Raw genomic sequence first — 27,824 nt, 5'->3', positions numbered from 1 at the left:
AGGCTTCTCCTGTCTACATCCCTGGGTTGGCTTCGGGCCAGGCTGGAGGCAACGCAGAGCTGCCGCTGCTGCGGGGCTGTCCCTTCCCTCGCAAAGGCTTTGGGAAATTCTGCCTCAGTTTCTGGAGAGGAGGGACCCAGTTACAACAAAGTGCTCTCAGTAATTTTTCAATGCCTGAGGGCTCGGTTGTGCAGGAAGAGTTAGTCAACTCCCCGTTTCCAAAACTAATACTTCTGGGTCAGAGCGAAGGCTTCAAAGAGTGGGTGAGTGTAAGAAAACTTTCACTAGCCGTGCTCACAGAGGCACTGGTTTGGTAGAAACGTGTAAGACTCTCAACTCAAAGGCTTTTAATATTAGTAAAATCATACACAAAATGAAAACATAATGCTGTGAGGACCTTCATTTATGCATTAATATTTCCTGAAAAATTATTTTCTCTTTTTTCCCCTCTTTTCCCCTCTCCTCCGTTGATAGCAGGTGCAACTGTCAGATGGCAGACTGCAGCCGCTCTCCCCAGAACAAAGGTATTTTTAAAAGACTTTTTTTGGTCTTTTTAATTTCAGTTTAAGAATATAAGAAATACAGAGGAGTGCTGTGGTTTAGAGGGAGGGGCATGCACTCTGAGTAGGTCATAGATGTTGCTCTTCTAGAAACGTCTTTAGCTTTGTGAATGTAAGTTTGTGTGATTTTCACCCTCCCCCACAGCAACAAAATCAAACAAGTGCTTTGTCTTTCCAAAAAAAAAAATCAGGGAGCAGTTTGCTCTTCGTAAGAGAAGAGACTATGGGTGGTTTAGATTTGTGTCTTGGGCAGCCACGATCTTCTGTTTCTCTTGAAGTCTCACCTCAAGTGCTGAGGTGTCCTCCAGCATGGTTATCTGCCTTAAGTAGGGGGATTACGTCCACGTACTCGTTAGGTGCTGTCACAGGCGGGGAAGTGTAGGTCTGTCCCCATAGATCTAGTCGGTTCTTGGTCTCTTCCATACTGAGAGACATGTTTTGATGAGCCTGTCCTACTTGCATCTTTCCTTCTCCCCATCTTGGGAGCAGTCGATTTAGGTTATTGCCTATGTATTCCACAGCACTCAGACCATGCTTACTTGTCGCTTCATAACCACGTAGCTGTAAAAGTTTATTGACTTCCTTGACTAAAAAGCTTCCCCTGCAACAAAGGGAACATGCCAAACTAACGTCTTTTCTTCTGTTCCGTGCTAAAAAAAAATGAAAATAAAAATAGTGGCCAGAACAGAGAAACACTTCCTGAGAGAACTGATGCGAAGAACAAGCTAATGTGTTCAATATGCTTGAAGGAGTTTAAGAGTTTGCCTGCTCTGAATGGTCACATGAGGTCACACGGAGGAGTAAGAGCATCTCCTAACTTCAAACAGGTAGCAGTTTGTTTTACTTCAGTATTTGGCTCTCTCCTTTCTGTGTCGATGTTTGCTTGCTTTGCCATGCTTTGCTTTGCTGTCAAAACTTGTTCTTTTTGTTACGTCACACTCTGCATATGTAGAAATACACATAATTCTGCTAGTTTATAGGCCAGAAGTCTTGCTTTAGAGTCCGAGACTGTGGTGGAGGACAGCACAGCGTTTGTCCCTCTCTGTTTCTTTGCATGTTACAAAAACATCCTACAAAGCCATGTCAGGAGCATCTAAATTTTTTTTTCCCCCCTTGTGTTTGTTTATTATATTAGAAATACCAGGAACATCAAGTCTTCCTTATTTTCATTTGGACTACTCGGATGACTAAGGGATGTTTATTGGAAGCCTTCCCAGGCTTTAATTGCAGGAGCAGGATTGTTGAATCTTTGACAGGTTTCTTCCCAAGTGTTTTAGTTCTATAGGTATCAACAAATACCACACCAAAAATGTGGGTTTGAATTGTTCTGCATAAAAATAACTTGCCCTGTCAGTCAGTCTTTCTCTGTCCCGATATTTTAGAAATTCTGTCCTAACAGGGAATACCACAAAGGCAAAGATCTACCAGAGTTACGCCATCTGTGTCTTTGTTTTTAGGTGGGTGATGGGGAATTTTGTCTTTATAGTGATAAAAAGGGCATGTGTTTATCTCCCCTCCTGCAAGTTGTCTTGTAAAAATGCTTAATTTGATTACTTATCACTGAGGCTGAATCCTATGTAGGAGTCATAAGTAATCTGCCAGCTTTGTTCAAGGCAAATAAAGAGTCCGAGAAGCAACGCTGTTGTGTGTTTTGTAACCCTGGCCACTTCTTTTCAGCCACGGTGCATACGTTGCCTAGTTTATCGATCCAGAAGTAGCCCTCCCTCGCTCGGGCTGAAAGCCTTTAATTGTCTGTACAGGATGAAGGAGAGAAACCACCACAGCAGCCGCTGCCTAAAGAGGTGGATAGCCTCGCGCCCATCGTCATGCCAGTGTCTGTCCCTGTAAAGCTTCTGTCACCTGAGCCCAGCACGCAGCCCTCTGCCAGCTCTGCCACAGTCAAAGACAAGCCTGCCAACTCTGTGTCAGATGATGAGATGCCCGTTCTCGTGAAGATGACTTGCTCTCCACCGTGCAGTCCAAAAGTGGCCAACCCCTGCTCATCCTCTGTGAGTGCTGCGTTTCTTGCCACTAACTGTGCTGTGCTTGTTAAATCCCTTTGCTTTCTAAATGTCTGTGTTTTAGAATATTTTCCAGAATCTTAATGATGCCTAATAAACAAAAAAGGCCTGTAGCATCATAGCGTTTCTTCCTGAGTGATTTGAAAATACTAATTTTCCCTTTGCTGGGGAATCAAGGCCTAAGCTGAAAATAAAGAATTTGAAATTGGAATGTGATATGCTTTTATCCCACTAGAACAAAGGGATTTAGTATCTTTTTACTGTTTTTGTTTTTTCCTTTTCAGGCTGCTTTGTTTTTATGTTATTGCTTAAATTCAGCAGTTTTATTTCTTCCCGATTTTTAAGGTCAGATATATGTGCTTCTCATTTCAGCCCAAGATAGGAGAGCACTGTGCAGTGCTTACGGTGTGTGCTCTAAACCGATATGAAGCTTGCCGACTCGGAATTTTGCAATGAAGTCATTTCTCCTTTCTCTCTGCATGCATCAGATCTATGGGTTAATCACTGGGAATTCTGATATATGAAAAATAGCTGTGCTTAGTGCTTTCATTTTGCTCATAAAACTGAAATTGTCAGGCAGCACGAAGAATTGATGAGCACTTGAATGAGATGTGAGAATGCTCTTTATTGTTTTCCTGAAAGAGTCCTGGAGCAGGCAGTATTTATTTTGTGTTCTAGTGTAGGAAGAGATGCTGCTCGTTCCTTCAAATCCATGCTTGCAGACTACGCCATGATAAGAGATTACTGGGGAGTATAAGTACTGTATGGTATTATCAGTATAATGCAGAGAAATACTCTTGTGATTTTTATGTTTTTTTCCTTCTCCTCGTGAGGCTGCTGGCCAAATGACAGGACAGCATATCGTGGGTGACTCCTGTAATATTTGTGTATTTATCACCCTCCCTCCTGACCCTTCACTCAGACATACACACTGATTTTTAATACGTAAAATACCTTTTATTCCCTTCCTTTCAGATGGAGGTTTTACACATAAGCTTCCACTTTACTGCAGAAGCCAGTGTCTCACAATACTTAGCTTGTAACTCAGCAATGTAGTTTTTCTTCTCTATTTCTATTTTCTGGAGAGAAAAGGGACAGTCTTTTCTGAATCCTTGAGCTCTGAGTGGGAGGTCTTCTCTAGAGACATCAGAGTAGGTGGCTTGGGCTTGTGTATTTCTGCAACGTATGTAAAGTGACTGTGATTAAATCTGCCGGTGTTTGGCTAAATGCACATTCATTCACTCAAAAATTATTCTTGCAGTCTTTGTTATTACCCAAGCAAACTAAACTCACACAGTTTCCTCTCTGGATCTTATCTTTTATATAAGCAGTAGCATTGGAAACATTCAAAGATCAAAAGATCTAAAGTTCCTTCTTCTTCTGTAAAGAGATTGTGCCATTGGAGACTTTTTTTTTTTTTTTAATACCAAAGAACTGGAGCTGTGTTGCATTTATTTATACTGTGCTTTGAGCTGTCCAGAAAAGCTGCCACAAAGCTTACGGAGTCAGTAAAATCAAACAGTAGAAGGAAACTAAATATTCAGCAAGGCTACAGGACAGTGAGTTGAAACTAGCAGGCAAGTGAGGTCCATCAGAATCCACCCAGAGTGTATCTGTCAAGGTGCAGCAGGAGGGCCCACAAGGATGCATTCAGTTGTAGCTAATGGGAATCGGTTCCTGGAGAACCTTTCAGAAAAGTATTGGGGTAATTCTGCATTGAGAGCCCATGGACATCACGATCTCCTGATATTCAGTGTGATCTTTTTTGAAAGTAGCGTTGGCATAACCACACTGAGGCTGAAGCAGCGTAGGAGATGGAGGTATATAAGACTTCTAAGATGATGTCTTGGTTGGTTAGCTTGCTTTATACTAGTGAGAGAGAAGTACTAGCACTTTCACATTTAAAGAGCAGAACAAAATGAGCTCTTAATCAAAAACTTGGATCTGGCCTTCTGGGGCAGGGGGGTAGGTCTTGGTTCGTTTATTTTTTCCTTGAGTTTAGGGGATTTTACCCTTTCTCCTCCATGAACAGTAAATGCTCACCATCGTGGTGGACTATGTCTGTGGTTGCAGGGTTATAGATAACCCTCGCCCTTTCACTGTTCTGAATGTCGTTATCAACAAAATTCTCTGTAAAGCTACATTTTTTTCCTGCAAAAGAAAAACTCTTTTAAACTTAAATTTTTTTGGAGAGAAAAAATGTCAACAGCTGTTGGAGAGGATACAGCCATGATCTAACAGAGAGGACAGGACCTCTGTAATCAAAAACATTTCCACAAGCTGGAACATATTAACATACGGGATAAAGGGTGACAGTGCTAATGCTCCTTTAACATGATTTTTATTGGGTGAATGTGATTCTCAAGAACCACCCATGGTGTAAAGATGTATGTTGTCTAAACATACATTGTAGTAATTTACTTTGTGTAGTAGTAGAATTTCCCAGATGAGGCAGACATTCCGGAGTAACCCTATCTGTCAATAATTTTCTTCTGCTTTCCAAGTTTATCCTAAAGAAGGTCTCAACACCTGAAAGCAGTATATTTAATACTGTGTTCATGTACCAGCTTTTGTGTGTTCTTAAAGTACAACTTGAGAACCTATTTCTTCCCACCTCACTCCCATCCCCCAGAAATCCAGAGGCACAAATTCTGTGCCTTCTGCTTCTGTAGACTCTACAGAGATTTACCGTTAAATGATTTTTAACATTCAAATTCTATAATTCTAGGCACGTTACACTGTGTGAATATCCCAAATGGTCATCTACTACCCTTTTTCCTCCAAGAAAAGAGGATAGAGTTAAATTCAGGATTTGTTGCAGCTGGACTGTACTCAAGCTGATGGGAATGTAGTGATAAGAGGCAAAGAATTTGAATTTATTACATTTTTCTTCCTTTCCTGCTGCTGAGTACTGCAGTAATTTCACTGAGCTCACATGTCCTTCGTAGTCAAACAAAATAAATGCATTGGAAAACATCTCATGTGAAGTTTTTAATAAACTGTGACTGTGTAATGAAGTAACTCCCAGCAGTCTGTGTGTGCAGCCTCTCCATGTCTGTGCCTGTGGCCCAGCCCTACCTTGATCCAGAGGGATTGTTGAGGGAGGTGAGGATAATTTGTCCTGGCTTTTCTCACTCCTCTGAGGTTTCTGTGTAGGACCAGATACTGTACTGGCCGGGCTTATTAGGGTGGTACCTGAATAGCTGCCTGGTGTTAACAGCTTTTCTGTGGCTGTTGCCCTAAACTGTAGGGGATTGTGCGCAAACCACATTTAAGCGTGCCTAAATACTAAAGTTTTGCATGTTTTCATTTAGGAAATTAGCAAAAAACCTCATCAAAGTGCTGTAAAATTGGAAGAAAGCTTCAAACCATTGCAGGACAAGAAGAAGTATCGACACAGACCCGAACCTCTCTTCATACCTCCTCCTTCCTTCAACTTCAGCATGTCTCACTCCGGTGCCACCCTGTACCAGAGTCAGCTTCGCTCTCCCCGTGTCCTCGGAGATCATCTGCTAGACCGGACACATGAGCTCCCACCCTACACTCCACCACCAATGCTTAGTCCAGTTCGGCAAGGATCTGGTCTCTTCAGTAGTGTTATCACATCATCTCATAGCACCTCACATGCTCAGCTGCCACTTACTCCACTGACACCTACTCCACGGGTGCTCCTGTGTCGGTCTAGTAAGTATTACATTTACAGAGTGGCAGTACGTAGTAAATTCCACTGTCCTCTCTTCAGGTGTTACCACGCTGATGATTTTTACATGTGCTCACATGTATGGCCAGTTCTGCTACTTCATAGGAAAAGTCCATCTTTATCAGGGTTTTTGCCTTGGATTTTATAGAGGTCGCGTTAAAGCATAAAGTAAGTGAATAGAGGACCCTAACCAGCAAGTAAAGCTGTGATCTTTCAATGTGGTCTGCCTCAAGAAAGGACCACCATACCTCTCATTTCATCTAGGCCTTCTGAAGTGGAGGGAAAAGATCTGATTTGAGACATGGAGTTCATTTTAAGTATTTGTTGTTCAGTGCTTCACAAAAAAAGGTGCCTAATCATACATGATCAGGGCAGTAAGAACCTCTGCAAGTTAGGACATTTCTGTCGCCTACAACAATTTAACTGTTTCTGTCTAAATATTGACAAAGGGTAATTTTTGCTTGATAGACTGGAGTAATGTTGATATTAACAGGGAGGTGGCAGTGCAGCCTGGGAGGTGGAGCACCAGCAGCGATGAAGTTGTTACCAAAATACCATTTTAAAATCAAACTCCGATCTCTGTTTCAGACAGTATTGATGGAAGTGTCATTCCAGTGACGCCGGGGCCTGGAGAACAGACTGTTGAACCGTAAGAAAAACAATTGTTTTTGTCACTGCTTTTGTAGACTAGCTCGGCCTGAAGTCTTTTGAACTGCGTAGGTAGTGTTCAACTGCCTGAAATCACATTGGGCTGGATGCATTTAAGGTTGCTCTGGATGGTGGCTGAGGACATTGATAGCAAAGCAGCCGTGGGAGATGCAAATGTTGTGGTTCAAAAATGCTAGGAGAGGCTTGGTGGGAGCCACTGAAGGTGAAAAACGGGTTAGTGATGGCTGGGAGGAGCGCTGTGAGGAGAATATATGCTGATCCATTACTCTTGCTTTTATATATATTAACCATGGAGTTTTGGAGAGGTGTCACCTGGTAGATTCTCCAGGGCAAGATTGTCCCTCAGCTCTAATGTCTCTTTCTGCTCTCACTGAAGAGTGCCAGAGTGAACAGAAAGTTGTTTCCAGCATCTAGCCCTTTTGCTAGTCAGCACGTGTATAGGCTAGCTTGGGTCATCCGTAAGGTGTGATGTCGCAGTGTAGTTTAAATTGTGTATTGAGATCCCAAGAGATCAGTTCTCTCTAACTTCAAAGTATTTATCCCAGTGAGAGTAAAGCATTGCGTAAAGCAATCTGACACAATTTCCGGCCACTGCAGTGTAATAAAAGTTGCGTTAGAAACAAAGTGAATGCTAAAGTGATTTCTGGGTTTTCTTTCTGCACACTGTGTAGTATTTGAATATTTATTTATTTATTTATTTGTCTTTATAGTCGAATCAATATTGGGTCCAGGTTTCAGGCTGATATTCCTGAGCTGCAGGACAGATTGCTAATGGAGAAAGATGTGCATAAGGCTACTTTGGTGTGGAAACCGTGGCCGGAACTGGAGAACAAAGTCTTCCAACAAAGAGGTACAATGACTTGCCGTTTTAGAATTTCATGTGTCAACCTGTGCCTGTTGAAGAAATTCACATTGATTCCTCATGTGTATACTGTACAAAATATTCAAGAGAGTATTAATTACTGAGAATGCAGAGCAAGAGACCAAAACTGCACGTTACAGGCTCGGAGTAACAGCGTTATATAGTGGCACTTAAAGTGAAGTCTGGATTAACTGCTTTCTGGCAGCCAAGGGGGAAAGGTCATTGCTGGGAAGCGGGGTTTTTTTGGGTAGTGAACTGCCTGGATGGGCAGAGGTCATAGATGAGAGGCAGCTGATGGCTCCTGGGCCTGTCCTGTGACCATACCTCAGAGGAAGTGTGACAGGCTCCAGTGGCTTCTACCAGTCCTGATTAGAGTTTATTCCTGCTTCCAGCATGGTTTATTTCTGTTTCTCTACCCTGGCTGGAGCCTTCTTGGCAGAGCAACATCACTGGCCTGTGCAAGCCGCTGCCTTACAGCTAAATCTCTGGCTCTGCAGCAGCCGGTCCCATCCCAAGGATCTGCTCTGCAAATCCTGTCACATCCACTCCTCAGTGAGTGATACTAAAACCAGGAGATGAGGTACTGGGGAGGGAGAGAGTATGAAAGCTGCTGCCGTGAACTACATGGCCTTTGAGTGGCATTACAGAATGCTTTGCTCTGGATGTTTGACTGACAGGCTACTGTATTAGCAGTAAAATGTTGACTTGTTTCTGACAGTGGAAGACCTTCTAAATATGAGCTGTTCCAGTGTGTTACCTGGTGGAGGAACTAACTCAGAATACGCTTTGCACTCTCTCTTTGAAGCTAAAGGAGATATTATGGTAAGATAAGAAGCTGAAAGGGGAGATATGATCCTCTTCTGCAGATAAATTAGCATGCTTTATTAAATGGATTTAGATATGGTTATATAAAAAAGAGATTTCTGATTGATTCGCAGTGATGCTTTAAACATCCTGTAACATTTTTGTGGAATGACTTTTCCCTTTCATTCTTTAACAAATTTAAATTTCAAAGCAGTGCCTCTCTGAAGGCTTACTGTATATTTCATATAGATAAGATTACTTAGTTTATAGCCTTGGGGCTTTGAATGTCTCCTAGTGCTTGCTCCAGCCCTGATATTTCACAAGCTTTATGTTTGGTCACAGAGAGCTTAGTCCTCTTCTAGCCCTTATAAAAACCCTTTTTTGTAGCAGCAGTCACATCTACTTATTTGTTCAGAACTGTGAGGTAATTGCACACAGTTCTCATATAAATAATGCATTTCAAATATTTGCATTAGTTTAGTGACGGGTATGTTATTAACTAGGGCAAAAGATCCGTTTTGGCCAGTGTTAGGGAAAGACAAGGCCCTGCACCAGTTCCTGGAAAGCCAATGTAAAACAAAATGCGACAGAACACAGAGCTGGAATAAATCTCACAGGATTGTCTAATACAGTAGTTTTTAGCTTGTGTCCTGGTTTCCTTAAGCTCTCTTAGCTGTATATGAGGGGTCTGAGGTAGGTGGCTGAACTTACTGTCAGGACATGAAATTTTCTATATAGGGGGTTCTGCATTGTCAGGGGAAAATTTTTAGGGATCCACAAATCACCTGTCTCCCTGATCCAAAGGAGGATTAACTGTACTTGCTGTCTTTCCTGACAGATGTTGACCTAAACAGATAATCTAAAACACTTCACACTGTAAATATTAATGCTATCAAATCAACCATTAAATATTACTATTGATTAACACTATCAAATCAAACGCTATAAACATATTTGCATGTGGCATGCAGAAGGGAGGGAAGAGCTGGGAGTTGCTAAGTAATAGCCACATTTGTGCTAATTAAGGCAGGACAGGTGTGCATTAGGTGCTCTTCTGTGAGGTACAGCATTAATGGGCCTTGGAGTAATTTGATGTGATTTTGTGTGACAGAAAGGAAAAAAGAGAGAAAATTAATTCATATCCTCATACCAAATAGTCTTCTAAATGCAGTTGTGAGCAGCAGCTGACTGCATTTGCTAATTCATTTTGCTTTTTCATTTAGGTTGCTCTTGAGAAGCTGCTGTTGAGAAAGCCACTGAGATTGAAGTGTCACCCTTTGGCAAATTACCACTACGCCGGTAGGTTTCCTTGCGATCTGTGTATCTGCTGGTATAGAAAGGCTAAGGCAGGCATCCCAGGCTGGAGCGTGGGATCATGCTGCACACTCTGCTGTCTGCTGCAGGGATGGCAGCGTCTAATCGAGAGGTGATGCGGACAGTGCTGAGTGGTTCTTCCAGAGCCTTTTGTTACAAGTTTGGCAGTTTTTTACCTGACTGACGATGTATAGAAACTTTGCATCTATGTTGCTGTGTAGGGTTCTACAGATTTAAAACTGCCTTAAGTAATTTTCTTTTTTCTTTTAAACTAAAATTTAATTTGATCTCCTTTTAAAACTGCTGCTATTCATAGAATATAATTTACTAGCAGTGAGGTCTTCATTTTCTGATATGTAAAAGTCTGCTATCATGCCTTCCTTTTCTGAGGTGATGGTGAATGATAAATGAATATGATAATCATGAGCATCCTGCCAAAGAGGCAGTGCTCTAACTCTCACTAGTGTCATAGTACTGAATATAGAGCCTCTTTTTTGTGTATCTAGCCGAAAAGAAACGTGTCCGAGTTGGTGACTTCTTTAACAAACACAGCAAGAACTGTATTTTGATGATGAAGTGCCCTGTGAAATGCACAAGGTGGTGTTAAGCCATTGGACTTAATGTCACCTAAGCATAGGTGGCAAATGTCTCTCCTCTAACCCTCCATGTTACTGCTTAATGCTTCATAGCGGCTAACAACTGCTTGGACACACAGAATAGGGCTTTACATAAGAGATTTAAGACCACATCTCCAGTTTAGGCTCAATAGGAAACAAGCCAAGAATCTTCTGGTGGTCAATCAATCACAATGTCCAGGGTCATATACTCATTTCCAGTTAAAGTCATTGTACGACATAAGTATAGAAGCAAGCTACTTCCAGGCTGTAGCGTCTCACTGGAAAGACTTCCAAGTAACAAGGGCTCTTTTGTAAAGCAACTCCTTAACCCCTCAGCCTGAGAGCAAGAACAGAAACATGTTTGATGGCAGCTGATTACGAGAGTGAATAAATGTGAAATCAGGTTTTGAGTCTTGTCTGGGGGAGATGCCTGGTGCCTTTGGTAACAGCCCTGTTGCAGTCCAAAGGTGGATATGGAGGGGGGTGTTGGAGAGTGTCAGCTGGGAGCTTTGACCAGGGTCTCTTGTCTGAAGAGGTGACACCAAATCATATGTGTGAGAGCAGGAAGATGAGGAGATATCCTGGCAGCCGCATCCTCAGTGAGTGATCTAATTAGCAGAGCAGATAAGAAATTTCTGCTTGTGTGTCAGAGGAGGAGGAACAGTCTTTACTGAAGCAACTTCCCAGTAGTTTCAGAAAGTGTTTAATTGTGATGCAGGGAGGGGCCAGGAGAGACTGTTTTGCTTAATCTCTCACATGAGATGACACTAATCCTTGTTAACTAGCACTGAGACCTGTGGACATCAGTCTATCCCTGTTTCTTAAGCAGGAAAGGAAGTTTGATTCTGCTTATCACAGCATGAAACAAAATCTCCCCAGTCTGGATTTAAGTACCGTAAAATAACGAGACAAAGCATTACTTACTAATGCTCTTGAATGCAACATGTGATTGCAACTTATATTGACAGCCACACTCTAGCACCATGCAGCAGCTCTTGAATAATAGTTTATTTGTGGTTGATAATCAGCCACTTGAGGCATATGGGAATTTCTCACAATCCAGTGCATGAATAGCTTAATATAACTTCAAGTGGCATTTGTTTGGGTTAACTCTTTGGGCTTTCTGCTCCGTGCTCAGAAGTCACAGCTCTTGGGCCCCACCACATTTAAAGGTGGAATAGACCAAAACAGAGAATGGCACTGTCTCATGAGAATTAATTGATACCACAAATAATAAACATGCAAACTCATCCTTAGCATTGCCCTCGAATGAGGGTACAAGCGAATAGCTCGCCTTTGAAACCTGTTGGTTTGTGAGGAAAGCAAGTTGTAAAACTTGAGGATTTTCTGTTGTGTGCCAAGAGAGGTGGGCATGCTGACCCAAGGCTGCTCAGAAGAATGCTCTAATCTCTCTGTCCTAATGCTTTGCCATCTGTCAGGGTGGTGTTTTAGGGAAGGAAGAGGGAACATGTATCTAATGCAAGAGGAGCGCTGTTGCAAACACTTGAATTGTTTTCATTTGAACAGTGGAATTTCTCAGGTCTGAAGTTCTGCTGCAGGGAGAATTGCAGGAGAGATTGTCTCTGAAATAATGTGCTTCAGGCGGTCTGAAAACTTCTACGTCCTGTGATCGGGTGTGGATCAGACCCAGCATAGGCTGCATCTAATGGATTTGAGACACCTCTGAGGGGGGCTCCGTGGGTGTAGGTGTAGCCCCCTTGAAACCCAGAGATTGGGACCAGAGTCCCCAGATTAGTAGAAGATATTTATTGTCAGTTAATCAGTGCAAACCCAGTATGGCAGGTAAAACAAAATGTAGAATAAATGTCTAAACATAAAAGATCAGCTTTAAAATTTGATCTATGTTACGAAGTCAAAAATTCTTCCTTGCTGCATTGCAGATATCTCTCTATACACGTTCTCTGTATCTCCCTCAAGCTAACAAGAGCAAAAGCGGTTTCCCAGCAACCAGAGTTAAAAACAGCTTTTCTTCTGTTTCTTTTCCTACACAGGATTTATTCTATTAATTAGGTTACTTCCAATTAACCCGCATAATCTTATAAGGGTCCCTGCTAATACCACAGCTATTGGGGAAATTCTGTAAGGCCTGAATCCTCCATAGGTGTACAATAAAATTAGTTCATGGAAGTGATTATTTTTTTTTTTTTTTTTCTTTTCAGGAGGGTGGGGTAGAGGCAGGAGAGCATGACTAGAGAGGTTTGGTGAAAACTAAAATCTCTCCTTTGGTGTTGTCATCCTTTTTAAAGTTGCATTTTGGCATAGAGCAGGCTGCTGGACTGAATCAGTGCATTTACCCCTGCCCAAAGGGAGGGTAAATGCAAATGACTGGCAAGTTGTGTAAGAAAGGAATGACGCTGGTTCAGGGTGGGAAAGATGGCAAGGCAGCGTGTCAGCAAAAAGATCTTTGGGTGATAACAGAATAAATAAAATTCGTGGCTTGACGCCAGTGCCTTTCTCTGATGCTTAAGAGAGCTTTAGTGTAAATCTCTGGAAATAACTAATGCATGCTTATATCCAGTACTGGAAAAGCCTGCAGAAAACAGGTTGCAGGAAAGTTAAATTTGTAGTTTTTAGCATATGATGGAGTGGTGAGATACCTGCTCTTAGCTTGTGAGCCTGGGAGTTGACACTGAAAAGCAAAACATTTGCAGTTAATAAAAATAATCTTTTATATATATATATATATAGACATAAGTAACCTGTAGAGTTCAATACCATGTATGGTGCCAAGTCTGAGTTAATTGAATTCAGTGCAGGGGCAAGGATTTCTATGGAGAATGGTAACATTGGCAGGAATATTAAGGATTTCTCTTGATAAAAGTTTTTGAAATTTCTAAAACTCTCAGACAGACTGAAGCAGAGTCTTCTCACAGTGTAAGTCATTTCAAAGGCATACGCTTTATGGCTTCTTGCATATCCTTCCTTTAATGTATGTAATGCTGCCCACTCTTACAAATAGGACACTGCTTTGATGCAGTAGAGCAATCTTGTGTTCCTTCTGTTTGAGTAATACTGAGGAAACACAAATTCATTTCAATTTAAACGTTGATTTCACATTTTCATGGGCAGTTAGGCTGGTGAAGCAAATGGAAAATAACAATATTTTAAAGTTTTATATACAGCTTCCATTAAACAATCAGAAAGCATTTTGTGCATATTGCACATTGCTACAATCTCTATCTGCTTGTGACCTTTATCACAGAGGATTTAAGTGTCTTACCTCAAGCCATGCAAGTGAAGAGCTGCAAAAGGACCTTATAAAAACTACCATCTGGAGAACAAAATGATAGATGAACTTCTGTGTAGCTGAATGTAAAGTGGCATATTTGGGAATAAGCAATATAAGCTTTACATATAAAATGATGAGCTCTGTGGTGATACTTCTCAATTAGAGTGAGACCTTGGGATTATAATGCTAGTTTTACGAAAGCATCAGCTCTGTCTTTTACAACAGCTAAAAAAATCCAAGTCAAATGTTAAAGAGGATAGAGAACATGGTGATGTCACTGTGCAAGTCTGTGGATTGCTTATATGTTGACTATCATGTGCCTTTCTGGTCCCTTCATCTCTATAGGAATGTCTTAGTACTGGAAAAGGTTGAGAGAGGGATAGCAGTAATGACCAAAGGTGTGGGAGTGACAGGAAGGACATGCAATCCTGAATAGCGTGGAGATGATGGTCGAGATTGGGCTCGCTTTCTCTTCCACTTGAAGAACGAAGGGTCATCCAGCAAAGCTACTGGGAGCCAGGAAACAAAGAAAAGGAGGTGGTTCTTCATGCGGAGGGTCTACTGATCTGTGAAACTCCTTGGCAAAGGATGTTTTGGGTGCAAGAAGTTTAATTGGTTGAAAGGAAGAGTGGGTCAGCGCTTAGAAGGATAGTTACTAAATAAGCAAATTGCAACAGACTCAGGAAATCCCCTGCGCTGAAAGTGGTCAGAGGTTAGGAAAAATTAGGGAGAGGCATTGTATTTGCTTGCCCTGATCTTACTGTTTCCTAGGCAACTGCCTGTGACCGCTGCTGGAGAACTAATAGGGGTTAGATGGGCTCGAGGTCTGAGTCGGTGCAGCCATACTTGTATTTGGGTAGCGGTAATCACTGGCATGTGCTTGAGGTTTCCCAGGTGTTTTTTTCAGCTACTTCATCAACATAAAAGTGATGGAGGTTTATTGTTTATAATGAATTCATGCTTTTTTAAGGCTCCGACAAATGGACGCATCAAGAAAGGAGGCTGTTCAAAGAGGCATTATCCACCTACAGTAAAGATTTCATATTTGTACAGAAAATGGTAAGGTTATTTCTGTTCTGTCAATTATTTTTTTTCCATTTACTGCATTCTGTTCTGCTGCATTTTCCCTCCAGTGCCAGACAAGCTCATTGCAGGCATAGAGTCCACAGTGGTTACAAGAAAGCAGTTAGGAGTGGTGTATTCCTTTTGGTGTACCTATGCATGCAACTGCAGCACCAGTAAAAAACAGTTAAAAAAATTAAAAAAATCTGTTCCTCTTGTTATTATATGTGAAAGTTTTCACACCTGGAGTCCAAGTCATGGCATTCCATTTGTGGGACAAGTATGGTGCTCCGCTATCATCTTGGTGTTCTCTGGCAGTTTGTTAAAAGGTACCTGAGTCACTGGCATTGAGCCTTGTGCCAGAAAGGGTTGAAACCTGTTAATAAAGAGAGAATGTGTTTGGGCTTAATTTTCATGTTCTGACACATAGCAGAAGAGGCAAGGCATATACATCTCGGGGCAGAATACTTTACTTGTTAGTTCAAATGTTGAAAAACATTTGCGTTTGTGGGACCCAAGTGTTATTTCCTAGATTTCTCGGTGGTATTGTACGCTTGAGCTATAAAAGTATATTCTCAGTCATTTTCTAACTAGAGTCTAGAGAATCACACAGAAATGTACTAAGGCTGAAATAGTCAACATAAATTTGACTGAAAAACAATAACTAAAATAAAATTATTCTACAAGAGTGTTCCTGTTGTAGTTAAACTGTCTTTTTTCTCTCCATTTGAATGTTTGAGAAATACAGCCTGCCTCTTGTAATATATATACAAATTGTGTTGAACGAAAACAAAAAATTGGACTATTTCTGCAATTACTTAACTACAGGTTAAGTCTAAGACAGTTGCACAGTGTGTGGAATACTACTATACCTGGAAGAAAATCTTGCGTTTGGGACGGAAACACAGAACACGTTTAGAGAAAAAAAGAGAGGAATGCCTGGTAAGTCGAAAAGAATATGAGAAAGTTTAACACTTGATAACTGTTACGTTTGTCCTGTTTTGAGGAGGAGGTTGAACTAGGTGACATAGCTCTGTCTCTTCCAACTACAATTTTTCCAAAATTCTAAATTATCTTCTGTATGAGCATTCTGTGATCTCAGCTACACCAAAATTTTGTGTTCCTGGACTGTAATGGGATAAAAGTGTTTTGACTATAGCATTATCTATCTCCAGTCCAGCAATTACAGCTACCGATAAAGCAGGTAAACCTCTGTAAATTATTCCTGTGCCTGTCTGTGTGTGCTCCTAAAGGCTGCTCTAATATTCTAGTACAAATACCATTTACACAGACTGGCAATGCAATTCTTTGCGTGCAAGGTCTGTATTACAGGTAGTCCGAGTAGTCTTAAGAGATATTTAGGGGGGTGGTGGTTGTTGTTGTTGTTTGGGTTTTTTTAAATAAGAAATTTAATTTGACTATGAATATAGTGTACATTGCTATTCTAACAGTTGAGGGGGAGAATATTGCACCTTGGCATCTGTAGATTCCTGGAGGCACAGCTCTGTAATGCAGATGAAGGGTGTTTTAAGCACTGCTATGAAGCTTCATGAGCTGTAGCTTGTCCATTAAGGGGTGGTAGTTCCAGCAAGACCAGAAGCTCATTCAGGATGGGAGAAAATACTGAAACCTGGAAGCAGACTTGACTGAGCACTGTGTTGTTCCCGTACTCTCTATGTACTACTATCCAGTACTGCCTGTCTTTGAACATATTTCTAGTATTTCTTAAACGCAGTGTCTATTTCAGACAAGTGGAGAAGAGGAAGTGTTAGAGGAAGATGAGGAGACAGAAGAAGACAGAAAGGAAGAAAGGGAAATGCAGAAGTCTCCTGACCCACCAGCTATCCCTCTTGTTGGACCTATAGATCTGCCTTCCCTTCAGAGTCTTTCACTTTCTTCGTCCTCCTTCATCTGTGAAATGCCAAACTGTGGCGCTGTACGTGTATTTGGTACCTTTAACAGCAGGGGGGTTGTATTCTAGTGAATCGTGATTTTGGAAATGAGGGTTTTGGGCTGTTCCTGGCCAGTGATATCTCCTGAATATCTTCGGACAAATCATTTTCCCTGCTTTTAGTTCCCACATCACAAAATATAGGCAATATGCTGATCTGTACATAAAATTGTATCCTGAGGTGTTGTATTGAGTAGAAGTACTATATGGTAACAGCTCTGATTGATTACCTTTTTGTTATACAACTGTAATAATAAGATAGCTCACTGGTTTGTTTTATTATGACTCAGTTTCTTTAACTGTAGTGAGATAGAGCTGAGAGCAAGCAGCATTTACCAAGTGGATTGTTTGTGCATATTAGACGTGTACAGTTGTTCTATTGTAGCATGCATTCAGCATACTTCTTTCTGGAGCTCCTGTTCCAGTGCAATATTTCTTGATTTTTATTTCTATTTTCTTCCCTCCACCCTACTCCCCGTCAGGTGTTCAGTTCCCGACAAGCGCTAAATGGCCATGCTCGCATTCATGGAGGTACGAATCAGGTGACAAAAACACGATGCACCATTCCAGGCACTAAGCAGAAATCTGGTACGCAGAGCGGGTACTGCTCCATCAAGAGTTCACCTGCCCATAGCACAACAAGCGGTGAGACCGACCCGACAACAATCTTTCCTTGCAAGGAGTGTGGCAAGTAAGTGAATATGAGTGTCTGCAGTATGGCATCACATTTGCTTATTCATATTCCAGATGAATAGTGTTGTGAGAAACTTTGTTTTGCTCTGGTGGTCTCAAAAGAGCAGTTTCCCCTTAGAAGACATGTCCTCTTACCAAAATCTTCAGAGACTGGTTTGCATGACATTTTGGATGCTTCCCCTACAGTACTTACTCCAGTTTTCCCGAAATCTGTTTACCTGATGGAATTTTTACATCTGGCAGTCCAGCTTCCTCCTTCAGCATAGACTTGCATGTGACAGTGGGAAATCTTCTCTGTGTTTCTGTGCTTGAGTTTGACCATCCTAACATGGGATTCCTTCACCTTTTCCCTGTTGTGCAAGATCGTTGTGAAACTAAGTACAGGCAGAACTAGGATGTGCAGAGATACTGAAGCAATTCTGGGAGCTACCAAATACCTCCGGCAGAGTCTTGAGTAGGCCATTTTGATACAGTCAGGATGTGTAAATCTGGTAGTCTGTCCCTGAAATTCTCACCATGGCATTGAAGACTTCACTGAATTCTATTTCAGGACAAGGAAGCAAATGTACTGATAGGTTGTTGAGTCTTTTTTGGCTCACTTCATCAAAAGCAATGCATTTTTATCTGACTCTTTTTTTTTTTTTTTTTTCCCTTTAAAATTTAGGGTATTTTTCAAAATCAAAAGCCGCAATGCTCATATGAAAACTCACAGACAACAAGAAGAACAGCAGAGGCAGAAGGCTCAGAAAGCTGCTGTGGCAGCGGAAATGGCAGCCACTATTGCAAGAACTACTGGGCCAGCTGGGCATAGTTTGATCCCTCTGGATCACATGAATTTGGTTAAACATGTGGAAAATGTCGGTGACATTGACGACGATGTTGTTCAGGAGCTGGGTGGTGTCATGGAAGAGAATGAAGTCATGGATGCTGACCTTTTATTGGATGATGAAGATGCAGATCTACTGCAGGATGATGCTGAGTTGTAAATAAAGTTGTTTGATAAAGACAGCTACTGAGCACACCCTGAATGGATCAATCAGGAAACCTGGACTGTTCGTTTATTCCCCACTGATTGTAAACTACCTGTTGAAAATTATAATTCTTTTATCCAGGTCTAGAAAAAAAAAAAGAAATCTGCTTTTTCCCTTTTTTTTATTCATTTGTGTTTTGGGGAAAAAATAAATAATTGGTACAAATATTCTTATAAGGTGTTTTTATCTGAGCTCATTTTGCTGATAACTTCCAAGGCCACCAATTATAGAAGTTCATGGTTCTGCTATCACTTCCTTCCAGATGTTCCCGGTAGGATCTTTAATCTTTAACTCTTCCAAGTTTTGTTTTAGCCCAATTACAAGAATTATCTTCACACACTTCTGATGGAACATTGTGGGTTTTTTTCCTATACTGGATCACTTCCAGCATCTTCTAGAGACTAAATGTCATCTCTGTTAAGGAGATGATTACATTCTTTGTCTTTGTGCTGTCATTTTAAGGGAGGTGGAGGGGAAAAAAAAATAATCTGATTTAACTGTGAAATAATTACAGGAGTGACTGTATCATTTGTAGTATCACAGTACTTTTTCAGTTCTGTCTTGCCTTAATGCATACATGTTAGGCAGTTTGTAAAAGCAATGGTTACACTGTACATTTTAGAGCTTCCATTTTAGCAAGGTTTTGATCTGCTGATTTTAAAATGACCTAATTCAAGGAGTGAAGAAAGAAGATGATTGTACTGTCGTTCACATCATCTGATGGGAACACTGAATCAGGAACGCTGCCTTGGTAATCAGATTGCACTGGAAATATATTTTGCTGTGACAATAAATCACACTGTTGAATAGCCATCTTGGTGGTTTGAGGAGAGTGTATGCTCGAGCAGTGCAGGAGCTTGCTCTCCCACCAGCCAAATACAGGGAGACATTCTTGCCCGTGGAACAGAGGTTGACAGAATATGCCTTCAGCACGTGTTACTTGTTACTCGTAGGCATGAAATGTTATTCTTGTGCCATTTTCAGTCCTCCTCATTGCATCAAATTTAAATGTTGTTTATATAGTAAAACGCACTCCAAATGTGAGTTGACATTACTGTTTAATTACCGTTTCTCCTCCCTTAGCTGCATGTCCAACACCATTTACATAAATTTAGATTTGGTTCTCTAAGTAAGTAGGATCTCAAAAGAATTGTACCTTGTAGAACTGAAGAATTAAGGAAGAATTAGGTTGAGTGGACCTTTAGTTACAGAATATGAATACTGATTTTAGAGCTTTTGCAGGTAGCAGCACTGATTTTCTGGTGAATTTTGCACAGTAGAAGAGTGTTGCTAACTTTATAAAATATTTTGTAAGACTGATTTCAGATCTTCCAGATTTCAGGGTTGTTTGGGTTTTTTTTATGGGTTGGGTTTGTTGTTGGTTGTTTGTTGGGTTTTTTTTGACACATTCCTAATGTCTTCAGCAGAATCTGAGAGATGGTGGATCTTATTTTCTACTGTCTTTCTTCCTTGTATAACTATGCAAAATGAGGGTAAACCATGGCACTTTTGTGTAGGAGTACTGGACCACACAAGTTCAAAACCAGTGGGACTCATTGGCAGGGAGGTGCCTTCTCTGTCAAAGCCAAATACATGAAGCCAAATGACCTGAAGTTTCTACTTAAGGTCAAATGTTCTGATACAAAAGAACAACCCTTCAGGAGAATGGAAATCACTTCTCAGTTTCAGGTTAGTGAAGTTCCTGCGTACGTGGTTTGTTTCAGTGTTTTTGGGGGTTGTTCCAGAAGGGTGTTTTTTAAGTTGGTTTTGACCAGCGGGGTGGAATTTCACTCCCTCTGCTGCATAAAGGATGATGTTCTCAATGACTGTACCTGTGAGTTTCAGGAGATCAGGCAGCAGCCGCCTTTTCTCTCCCGAGCTGCCTGGCAGCACGCTCCCCAGCAGTTCCTGTCCTGTGCTGCGACATGTTACTTTTACAGGGGCCATGCAGCCCTGGCTCAACAGACAGCTGGATGCCGCCAGCTAGATCCACTGATAATAAATTTTGTAGATTGTGTAAGTCTTAGTGGTTTGCAAAGTGGAGGCTTTTGTGAGCAGTAACTTGGGTTGACTTTTTAGAAACAACCCAGCAGAGTCTACTCTTTCTCTTCCAAACTTGTATCATTTTGAACTTTTAAGGACCTTTCTGAGAAAAGGCCGCTAAACTGGAAAATGGAGAAAATGTTTTCGGATTCCCCTGTTAATGGTAGGAAAAAATTTGAGTGTTTAAGCAAACCAATAATTGAAGTCAGTGGGAGTTCTGCTTGAAGAAGAGAGTGAAATACAGTAGAAACTCGTGGGCTTGATTCTGAAGAGCAGCTTTATATTAAACAATCTACAGTGGAACTTTTCTAGCAACAATGGGACAGGTAGCTGTGCTAAACCTAGTATATATAAATATATATACGTATATACGCCTGGTTCTGTAACATTAATCGGGTGCTGTTTTATTGTACAGCCAAGAAGATAATAGAACAATGATAACCAAAGAAGTTATTCATAAAGGAAAAAAAAACTAAATACACATTTCTTAAGTAGTACACGATTTAGACCTCAAACACTGACTTCATTATTATTAAGTGTTGCATTGGCTGATGTTAAACAGATGCTGTTCTGCCTGTTTGTACATAAGTTGGACATAGTTTTATTTGAGAAAAGTTGTTTTCTTGCTGATGGTTGATGATGGAAAACTGTTCACTATTGAACTTAGTCCTCTTTGATAAAACCTGTACATATAGAAAACATATTTTATGAGAAAAATCTTATTTTCAATATTTAACTGTTATTTTATTAGAAGATGGTTGTAAATATTTTAGGTGCTGTAGTGTAAAAAGCAGACTGTAATTTTAGGTGGCAGAGGAAGTTACAAAATAAAAAAAAAAATATATACGTTTGTGATCCATGCTGGTTTCAGGTTCCTGCTGTTAGCATTTGGCTTGCACACAGCTTAATTTCAGGTTACGGCCTGCCTGGATGTGTGTATTAGGTTGGTGTAGCAGCATGAATTTAGTACTTGTTTATCCTCCCCCTTTAAATATTTGGTACTGATCAGAACTTGTGTTATAATATTAACTGCTGTTTATATGTGTAAAAAGAAAGGGGTTTATATGACATTTCTGGTCGGTTTTATACTTTGGTAAAATAGAGTTGGCTGGGTTTTGCTGATAGGCTGAATACCTTTTTCTTTTTTTTTTAAAGTATTTTTAAGAGGGAGAGACGGTTGAAAACCAAGTTCATGTGTCATTTTCTTTCAAAGAATTCCTGAATCGTTCCGGGGGTGGGGAATTAAATAAATATATGTATTTCATGTTTTCATCTCTATACAGTTGGGTGGACATAAGTATTCTTGGTAAGAACGAGTGGTGGTAAAAAGCGTTCTCAGAAAGGGGGGAGAAGCTGAAGAAAGCTCGTTTACCCCTCAAACAAACAAAATAATAATAAAAAAAACCCAACCCAAACAAAACAACCTAATGAATGTCACCTGCCCTACTGCGGGGTCGCAAAAATTAACAATTCCTGCTTTCTTCCGTCCGGCAGTGGGTATCTTCTGTAAAAATAAGAGGGAGAAACGTGTGTGAGGGGAACTGGGGCACTGTGAGGGAGACCGGGGGGGAGGGTGACCGTTGGCGGCCAACGGTTCGGGCGCGCGCGCGATGGAGAGCCGTTACCTCGCCGGCCCTTCCCTGAGGCAGCGCTTGGGGGCGGGGAGACGAGTTGGGAGCTCGTATGGCGCCGTCGGCGCCATACGAGCTCCCAACTCGTCTCCCCGCCCCCGAGCGCTGCCATGCCCGACGCCTCTCTGGGAGCTGCTTGGTCCGCCATAGCGGCAGGGGCGCTCTTGGGGTCGCCCGGGCCTTTGGGCGGGCTCTTCTCCTTCCGGGCCGCCCGCTGGGGTTGGGGGCGGAGACAAGATGGCGGCGGGGTGCTTGTGGCGGCGGCTCTGTCAGGTGGGGCGTGTGGCGGGAGAGGAGGACGGGCGGGCTCCGTTCTCCTCGTCCTCCTCCTCTTTCCTTCGGCATTTTCACTCCTGAGGGGAGAGGGAACAGGCGGAGGGCCGGTGCTCGGCGCTGTGCATACCCCGGCATCGCGTTCCCGGTGCGAGCTGTATTGGAGCCGGCCTGCCCTTCTCGGTGGGCTCCTGCCGGCTGGGGAGATCGCAGGTGTTTTCCTTTTTAGCGGCTCCTCGGAACTCTTTCCTGTAGTCCTGTTTTTGCGGCGGTTACTCTGGGTGTAAGGGATGATGAAGAGTGGATGGCTTGGATTTGGAGGTCATGTGCTAAGCCTGTTCCTAGTCTTGAAGTTTCAGATCTCGAAGTTATAACGTAAGAAAAAAAAAAAAAAAAACAAAAACTTTTTAGACTGCTGATGTTTTCTGCTGCTTTTGCCTTATAAAGAATGATACGTTTCTCTCAGGTTGAGAAAACTTGATGCCGGGGGTTTCCTCTTCATTTTCTGAAGCCCTAAACTCTTGTCTATATGTGCTGTGTTCTGGACTTGCTTACCTTTCAGGCATTTCTCTCCTGCATCCTATAAGATCTCTCAACCAAACAAAATTAAGGCCATTTTGCATTAGGAGAGGGGTAATTTTGTTTTGTGCAAGACCTTGGTTCACACGGGAAGCTGACTTCTGTTATGTTGCAGTTTGAGTGTCTTTTGCACCTTCTATGATGGTCGTTATCAAGAGCACATCAAGTATTTTTATGTCAGAGAATGAAGCAAGCTGTTAAAATATGCTCTACTGCCTGCTGAATGCCGTCTTTGCTACCTTGGGTACTCAATTTTGTCAAAATTTGTACAGAGCATCTTTAATTTCATCTTAGAAAACTTTTGACTCTATATCTGCAGAATTAGAAACAAACGGAGACAGCATGTGGTGGAAAAAATATGCGCAATCATAGGATATTGTAAAGGCTGCGGAGCTTAGTTTGTGGGATAGAACTCTACTGTTTCATCATGTTTTGTTTTAGTCATCTGCGTTACACAAAGGCTGAAATTTTTCTATCCAAAAACTCATAATGTACAATGAGTGCATGCAAATAATAAATGCATATTACAAGGTCAAACAGTTAGAAGTAAAAGAATACATAGCAGGGAGTGCATACCTGCAAAAAAACCCCTGAACAGTTACAACTTTTAATTACAATTCCTATCAGTAGTCTTACATTTATCATCTGGGGTCAGGTTCTGTGCCATGTACTTGCACGCACAGTTTATGCGCTGCACTGAATACAATCTTTTATGCACATGGGCCTATCTGCTCCCTGAAGTGATGTCAGGTGATGATGCTAGTGTACTTCATATCGGTATTGTATGAAAGGCAGGCAGTGTTCTTACTTCAGAGATAGAGAACTGAGTTGCAAAGATCATGGTGATTTAATCAGATGTATTTCTTTAATTTTAGTTATTAAGGCTCAAGTTCACACATTGAAACACTCTGAATGGTCATCAACTATAGTGGCAGATACTCAGTGCTCCTAAAGTTGCTTATTGTGTCATGCACTTAAGAATGTAACACCAGTGCTGTCTTTGAACATCTGGATTCGCAAGGCCTGCCTAAGGGGAGACATTCAGCTCCAAACAACAGTCAGTTTTGTAAACAGGAAAACTCTCCTGCCTCTTCCTGCAGTCATCTTCCTTACTGAATACAGAATTACTTCAGAAAACAGCTTCATTTACTGCTGATCTGTAATATATAATGCATACTGGAGAAGGTTAGAGACCTAATAGCATCATAGTTATGCATCTCTATAAGCAACTGTATTAGGATTACCTGGAAAAGCGTCAATTCTGCCCGTTTTCAGATGTTTGATTATTATACAGTCACCTACATAACTGATGTGTGGGGTATCTGTCTTCTCTCTTAAATCTATGACTCCAGCACCTGTTAAATAAGAGTATCAAGAGGCTGGATAAGTAGCTAATTTTGCTTCAGCGTTCTGCTGCAGCCCTGAGTTTCTCTTAAGCAAGTGAGAGTTCTTGTTCCTTTCCCCCCCTGCCCCTCAAGTAGTCTATAATTTTGCCAAATTGAGAAATAGTGGAGGGAAGCTAGAAGCCACGTAATGTTCAGAAGGGAGTGATTTTTCTAGTATGAAAGACAGTAATGTTACATCTTTGTTAACAGTTGTATTCCTTTTTTAACACAGAAAAAAATCATGTTATCTTTTAAATATGGTTCATTTACTTGTTAGAAGTATTTCTATTTAAATGTTCTCTTCAAAAGAACAAGTGTTCAAAATCACAGGGAACTTTTTGCTGAAAAAATGGGAAATTTCAAGTTAAATTCAGAGGTTGAATTTTTGCATTTAGGACAGGATATTGAAAGGACAGGATACTGTTTTCAATTGCTTTTACAACATCAAGTCCTACATAGGCTTGTCTCTTGTCAAAACTAATAGGTATTATATTATGAAAGTGAAAGAGAAAATATCATATACAGAAATGGTATCTGATGCCACACAAAATACATTTTTCTGCTAAAAAAGTGCTTTGTGATTGCTGTTCAGGTGCCTGGTTAATAATCGATGCATGCTGTTACATTGTTCCCGTCATGCATTCCTTTTGTTTAGGTGCTATTGTATACTAAAATACATTTCCATACTTCTGTTTTCCTGTGTCTTCCGATAGACCAAACTTTCTAATTTGGCAAATCAGTGCCTAAGAATGTGTTATGCTCTGGTGTGCAAAAAAGTAACCTTAAATGAACTTTCTCATTTGGGGCAGAAAAAAAAACAACCCGTAACCTATTTGTTTTATACAGGGATCAGCTTTTCCTGTCAATTATGCAAGCAGAATTATGCAAAACCAGTGTTTTCTTCCGTAAGTATAAAAGGCCCTCTTTCTTTCCATTTCTCCTCCACACTCACTAAAAAAATCTAACAACTTGTTTTATGCTTTCCCCATTACCACATTTCTAGAAATTCCAACTTGATGAGAGTACAGCTGGCTGGATCCCATGTTGATACACAGGAGCCTAAGACTAATCCTTTGGTAAGTGTTTCATAGAATGGTATTACGTATATTGTCTTATTAACAAAGAGGGTATACAGAAAAACTTGAATTCCTTTATTGCAGCTTTTTAAAGTTCTGTCTTAATGATGTCAAATTTGCCGTAGAGAAAGAAGCAATTTAGATCATTGGTATTTGAGATTTTTTTTTTCCAGCAGGATTTCTATAACTCATACTTGCCTCTTAGTCACTTTCCTCCTTCTCTGTGCAGCTGTAACTCTATGAAATATCAGCTTTTTGGCCAAATTCAGTTCAGCGCTTACAGCAGCTTGGCCAGCCTCAGGCCTTTGTCTCTGGCTTGGAAGCTGGGAGCCCAGGGTTGATGAGGTGGGAAGTTCATGAAGGCATGTGGTGGATATCTTGCATTTAGAATCTGAATACCTTGGTTTTATCTCGGACCTCAGAAATGCGTGTTCAATCTGCATAATACGTGCAAGCTAGCCAAAAATCTTATTGGCAGCATTAGATAGACAGCGCAGACCCAGCCTTTCTGCCACGTCTGGTACATGCTGGATTTACTGTGATAAACTGCCTGGGGGTAGACCTGTGGAAAAATCAGTGCTTCCTGGACACATCAAGGCTTTTCAGAGGATCAGTGAGCCCAGGCCATCAGAAATTGAAGTTCTAACTGAAAATCATAAATTTGTAACTGAAAGTCATAAACTTGTACCTGGACAAATGTAAAGGAAATATATGCCTGGGGAAGCCTACTATGTTTAAAGTAGCCTTATAACTAACTTAGTAAAGTGAGAATTCTGGTTACTGTCCATAATGCTCTAGTTACTGTCCATAGCCAAGCGAAGTCTGAGAATTTCAGGTATTCTCACACTGCTATTTAAAATACAAATATTGCTGCTGCAGAATTGCTTTAACATGAGTTTCATTCTTGCTTTTGCTACTGTTGTGCTTCTTAAATTTACCTGGCTTTCCCTTTCCTTTTCTGATCAGGAAATTTTACTTAAATATTGAGAAGTTAGGTATCTCTTCACACATTTGCCTTCCCTGATAAAAGTGAGAACTGTCAATCGAGAACTGTCAGCCTCTTGCAGATAAACTAAAATAAGCAGCTAACAGTGTGTGGAGTGTTTTCCTCTTTTACAAATGGGGTGCACAGCTAATAAAATATGCAATGCATGTATTAATTAAGGAGAACATGGAGTGGTGACTCTTGTCCTTTCTTTAAAAATGCAGGTATCTGTTTCAGATGAGCCAGAAACACTGTACAAGAGATTGTCCCTTTTAGTTAAAGGCCATGATAAAGCTGTGTTGGACAGCTATGAGTATTTTGCAGTGCTTGCAGCAAAAGAACTTGGCATCTCTGTTGAAAAAGTGTAAGTAAGTGATTTGTAGAGTGATGTGGTGTCAGATGCTTCTTATGACATCTACTGTAATTAAGGTTCTGTGCTTACAAATATTCTTTCTTTTTTGGAAGAAATAGGTGTAATCTGACATTTTTTCTCAAATTATAAATCTAACATTTCTGAGATGGCAGCACAGTGATGAGAAAGCAGCAGCAGTTCTGCACTCAACACTGCCGTAGTAGAAGTGCATTTTAACTATGTGAAGGATATTGATAGTACTCTAAGTACAGTTGTCAGTGCTCTAGCTTCCCTGAACTAATGCTAGTTAATACCCAAGTATTAACCATGCCCATGTGGGTTAATAATAAACTGTACCAGTGTTTAATACCTCCTAGTAGATCTTCTAAATGTCAAGTAAGAATGGCGATTTCAGCGTAATCTTTCAGATAATTTGCACTGGCATCCTTTATATAAAATGAAATTTTCTTTGTGCTTTCTTCAGACATAAACCTCCAAAGAAGATAGAACGATTGACACTTTTAAAATCTGTACACATTTACAAGAAGCACAGAGTCCAATATGAAATGAGAACACATTACATGTGTTTAGAGGTAAGAAAAATGTTTTGTTTTTTTTTTAAAAAAGTTATGTTCTAGGTGCATGATTCAAAGATGGTAATAGACGTTAGTTTGGGAGCGAACACAAGCTTCCTATTTACTTGGTTTGGGGAGGAAAGTGCAGGGAATAGCAGAAAATAACTGACCTAGGTACATCAAATGTAACACAAGTTATTCTGAATGTGCAGCCTAAGTAATTTTTGGATTAAAAGGCTGATTTTGACCATCATTTTAACAGCTGAAAGAACAATTAAAAAATAAGGTACAATTGAGGGTTATCTTTGTGTTTTATGCCTTTGATTTCCGAGAATCAGTGGGATAGGAGCTTTCTCAGGAAGGGAAGAAGATGCAGCTAAACCATTATCAT

The 27,824-nt window shown here is 40.9% G+C and overlaps 2 protein-coding genes and 1 long non-coding RNA gene across 14 annotated transcripts in view; 2 read left to right on the top strand and 1 right to left on the bottom strand.

Moving 5' to 3' along the window:
• TRERF1 (transcriptional regulating factor 1) overlaps positions 1–21,699 on the top strand; it is a 102,483-nt gene extending 80,784 nt beyond the window's left edge. For 6 of the 7 annotated variants that reach the window (XM_074579524.1, XM_074579525.1, XM_074579527.1 and 3 more), the window contains 13 exons: positions 475–524; positions 1,237–1,387; positions 2,321–2,569; positions 5,896–6,265; positions 6,870–6,930; positions 7,661–7,800; positions 8,531–8,634; positions 9,840–9,915; positions 14,768–14,856; positions 15,688–15,801; positions 16,607–16,795; positions 17,293–17,501; positions 18,168–21,699. In XM_074579524.1, the coding sequence (XP_074435625.1) occupies positions 475–524; positions 1,237–1,387; positions 2,321–2,569; positions 5,896–6,265; positions 6,870–6,930; positions 7,661–7,800; positions 8,531–8,634; positions 9,840–9,915; positions 14,768–14,856; positions 15,688–15,801; positions 16,607–16,795; positions 17,293–17,501; positions 18,168–18,489 (2,124 nt within the window). In that variant the 3' untranslated portion in view covers positions 18,490–21,699. The remainder of the gene's footprint in view (positions 1–474; positions 525–1,236; positions 1,388–2,320; positions 2,570–5,895; positions 6,266–6,869; positions 6,931–7,660; positions 7,801–8,530; positions 8,635–9,839; positions 9,916–14,767; positions 14,857–15,687; positions 15,802–16,606; positions 16,796–17,292; positions 17,502–18,167) is intronic. The other variant, XM_074579531.1, reaches the window with a different exon arrangement.
• A 720-nt stretch (positions 21,700–22,419) lies between these two features.
• Positions 22,420–27,824, top strand: part of MRPS10 (mitochondrial ribosomal protein S10) — an 18,945-nt gene continuing 13,540 nt past the window's right edge. For 2 of the 5 annotated variants that reach the window (XM_074579537.1, XM_074579536.1), the window contains exons 1-5: positions 22,424–22,481; positions 25,292–25,350; positions 25,449–25,521; positions 26,731–26,870; positions 27,343–27,451. In XM_074579537.1, coding sequence (XP_074435638.1) covers positions 22,446–22,481; positions 25,292–25,350; positions 25,449–25,521; positions 26,731–26,870; positions 27,343–27,451 — 417 coding nt within the window. In that variant the 5' untranslated portion in view covers positions 22,424–22,445. Of the gene's footprint in view, positions 22,857–25,291; positions 25,351–25,448; positions 25,522–26,730; positions 26,871–27,342; positions 27,452–27,824 lie in introns of all 5 variants that reach the window. The other 3 variants (XM_074579535.1, XM_074579538.1, XM_074579539.1) reach the window with 3 other exon arrangements.
• LOC141740606 (uncharacterized) overlaps positions 22,710–27,824 on the bottom strand; it is a 17,242-nt gene continuing 12,127 nt past the window's right edge. For both annotated transcript variants that reach the window (XR_012586089.1, XR_012586090.1), the window contains 2 exons: positions 24,305–24,415; positions 22,710–22,842 (listed from right to left, as the gene is read on the bottom strand). This is a non-coding gene — a long non-coding RNA (uncharacterized LOC141740606). The remainder of the gene's footprint in view (positions 22,843–24,304; positions 24,416–27,824) is intronic.

The sequence above is a fragment of the Larus michahellis genome, chromosome 3 (genome assembly GCF_964199755.1).
Source record: "Larus michahellis chromosome 3, bLarMic1.1, whole genome shotgun sequence".
NCBI classification, from domain to species: domain Eukaryota; kingdom Metazoa; phylum Chordata; class Aves; order Charadriiformes; family Laridae; genus Larus; species Larus michahellis.
Note: the sequence above shows the minus strand (reverse complement) of the source record. Positions and strands in the feature narration are given on the sequence as shown.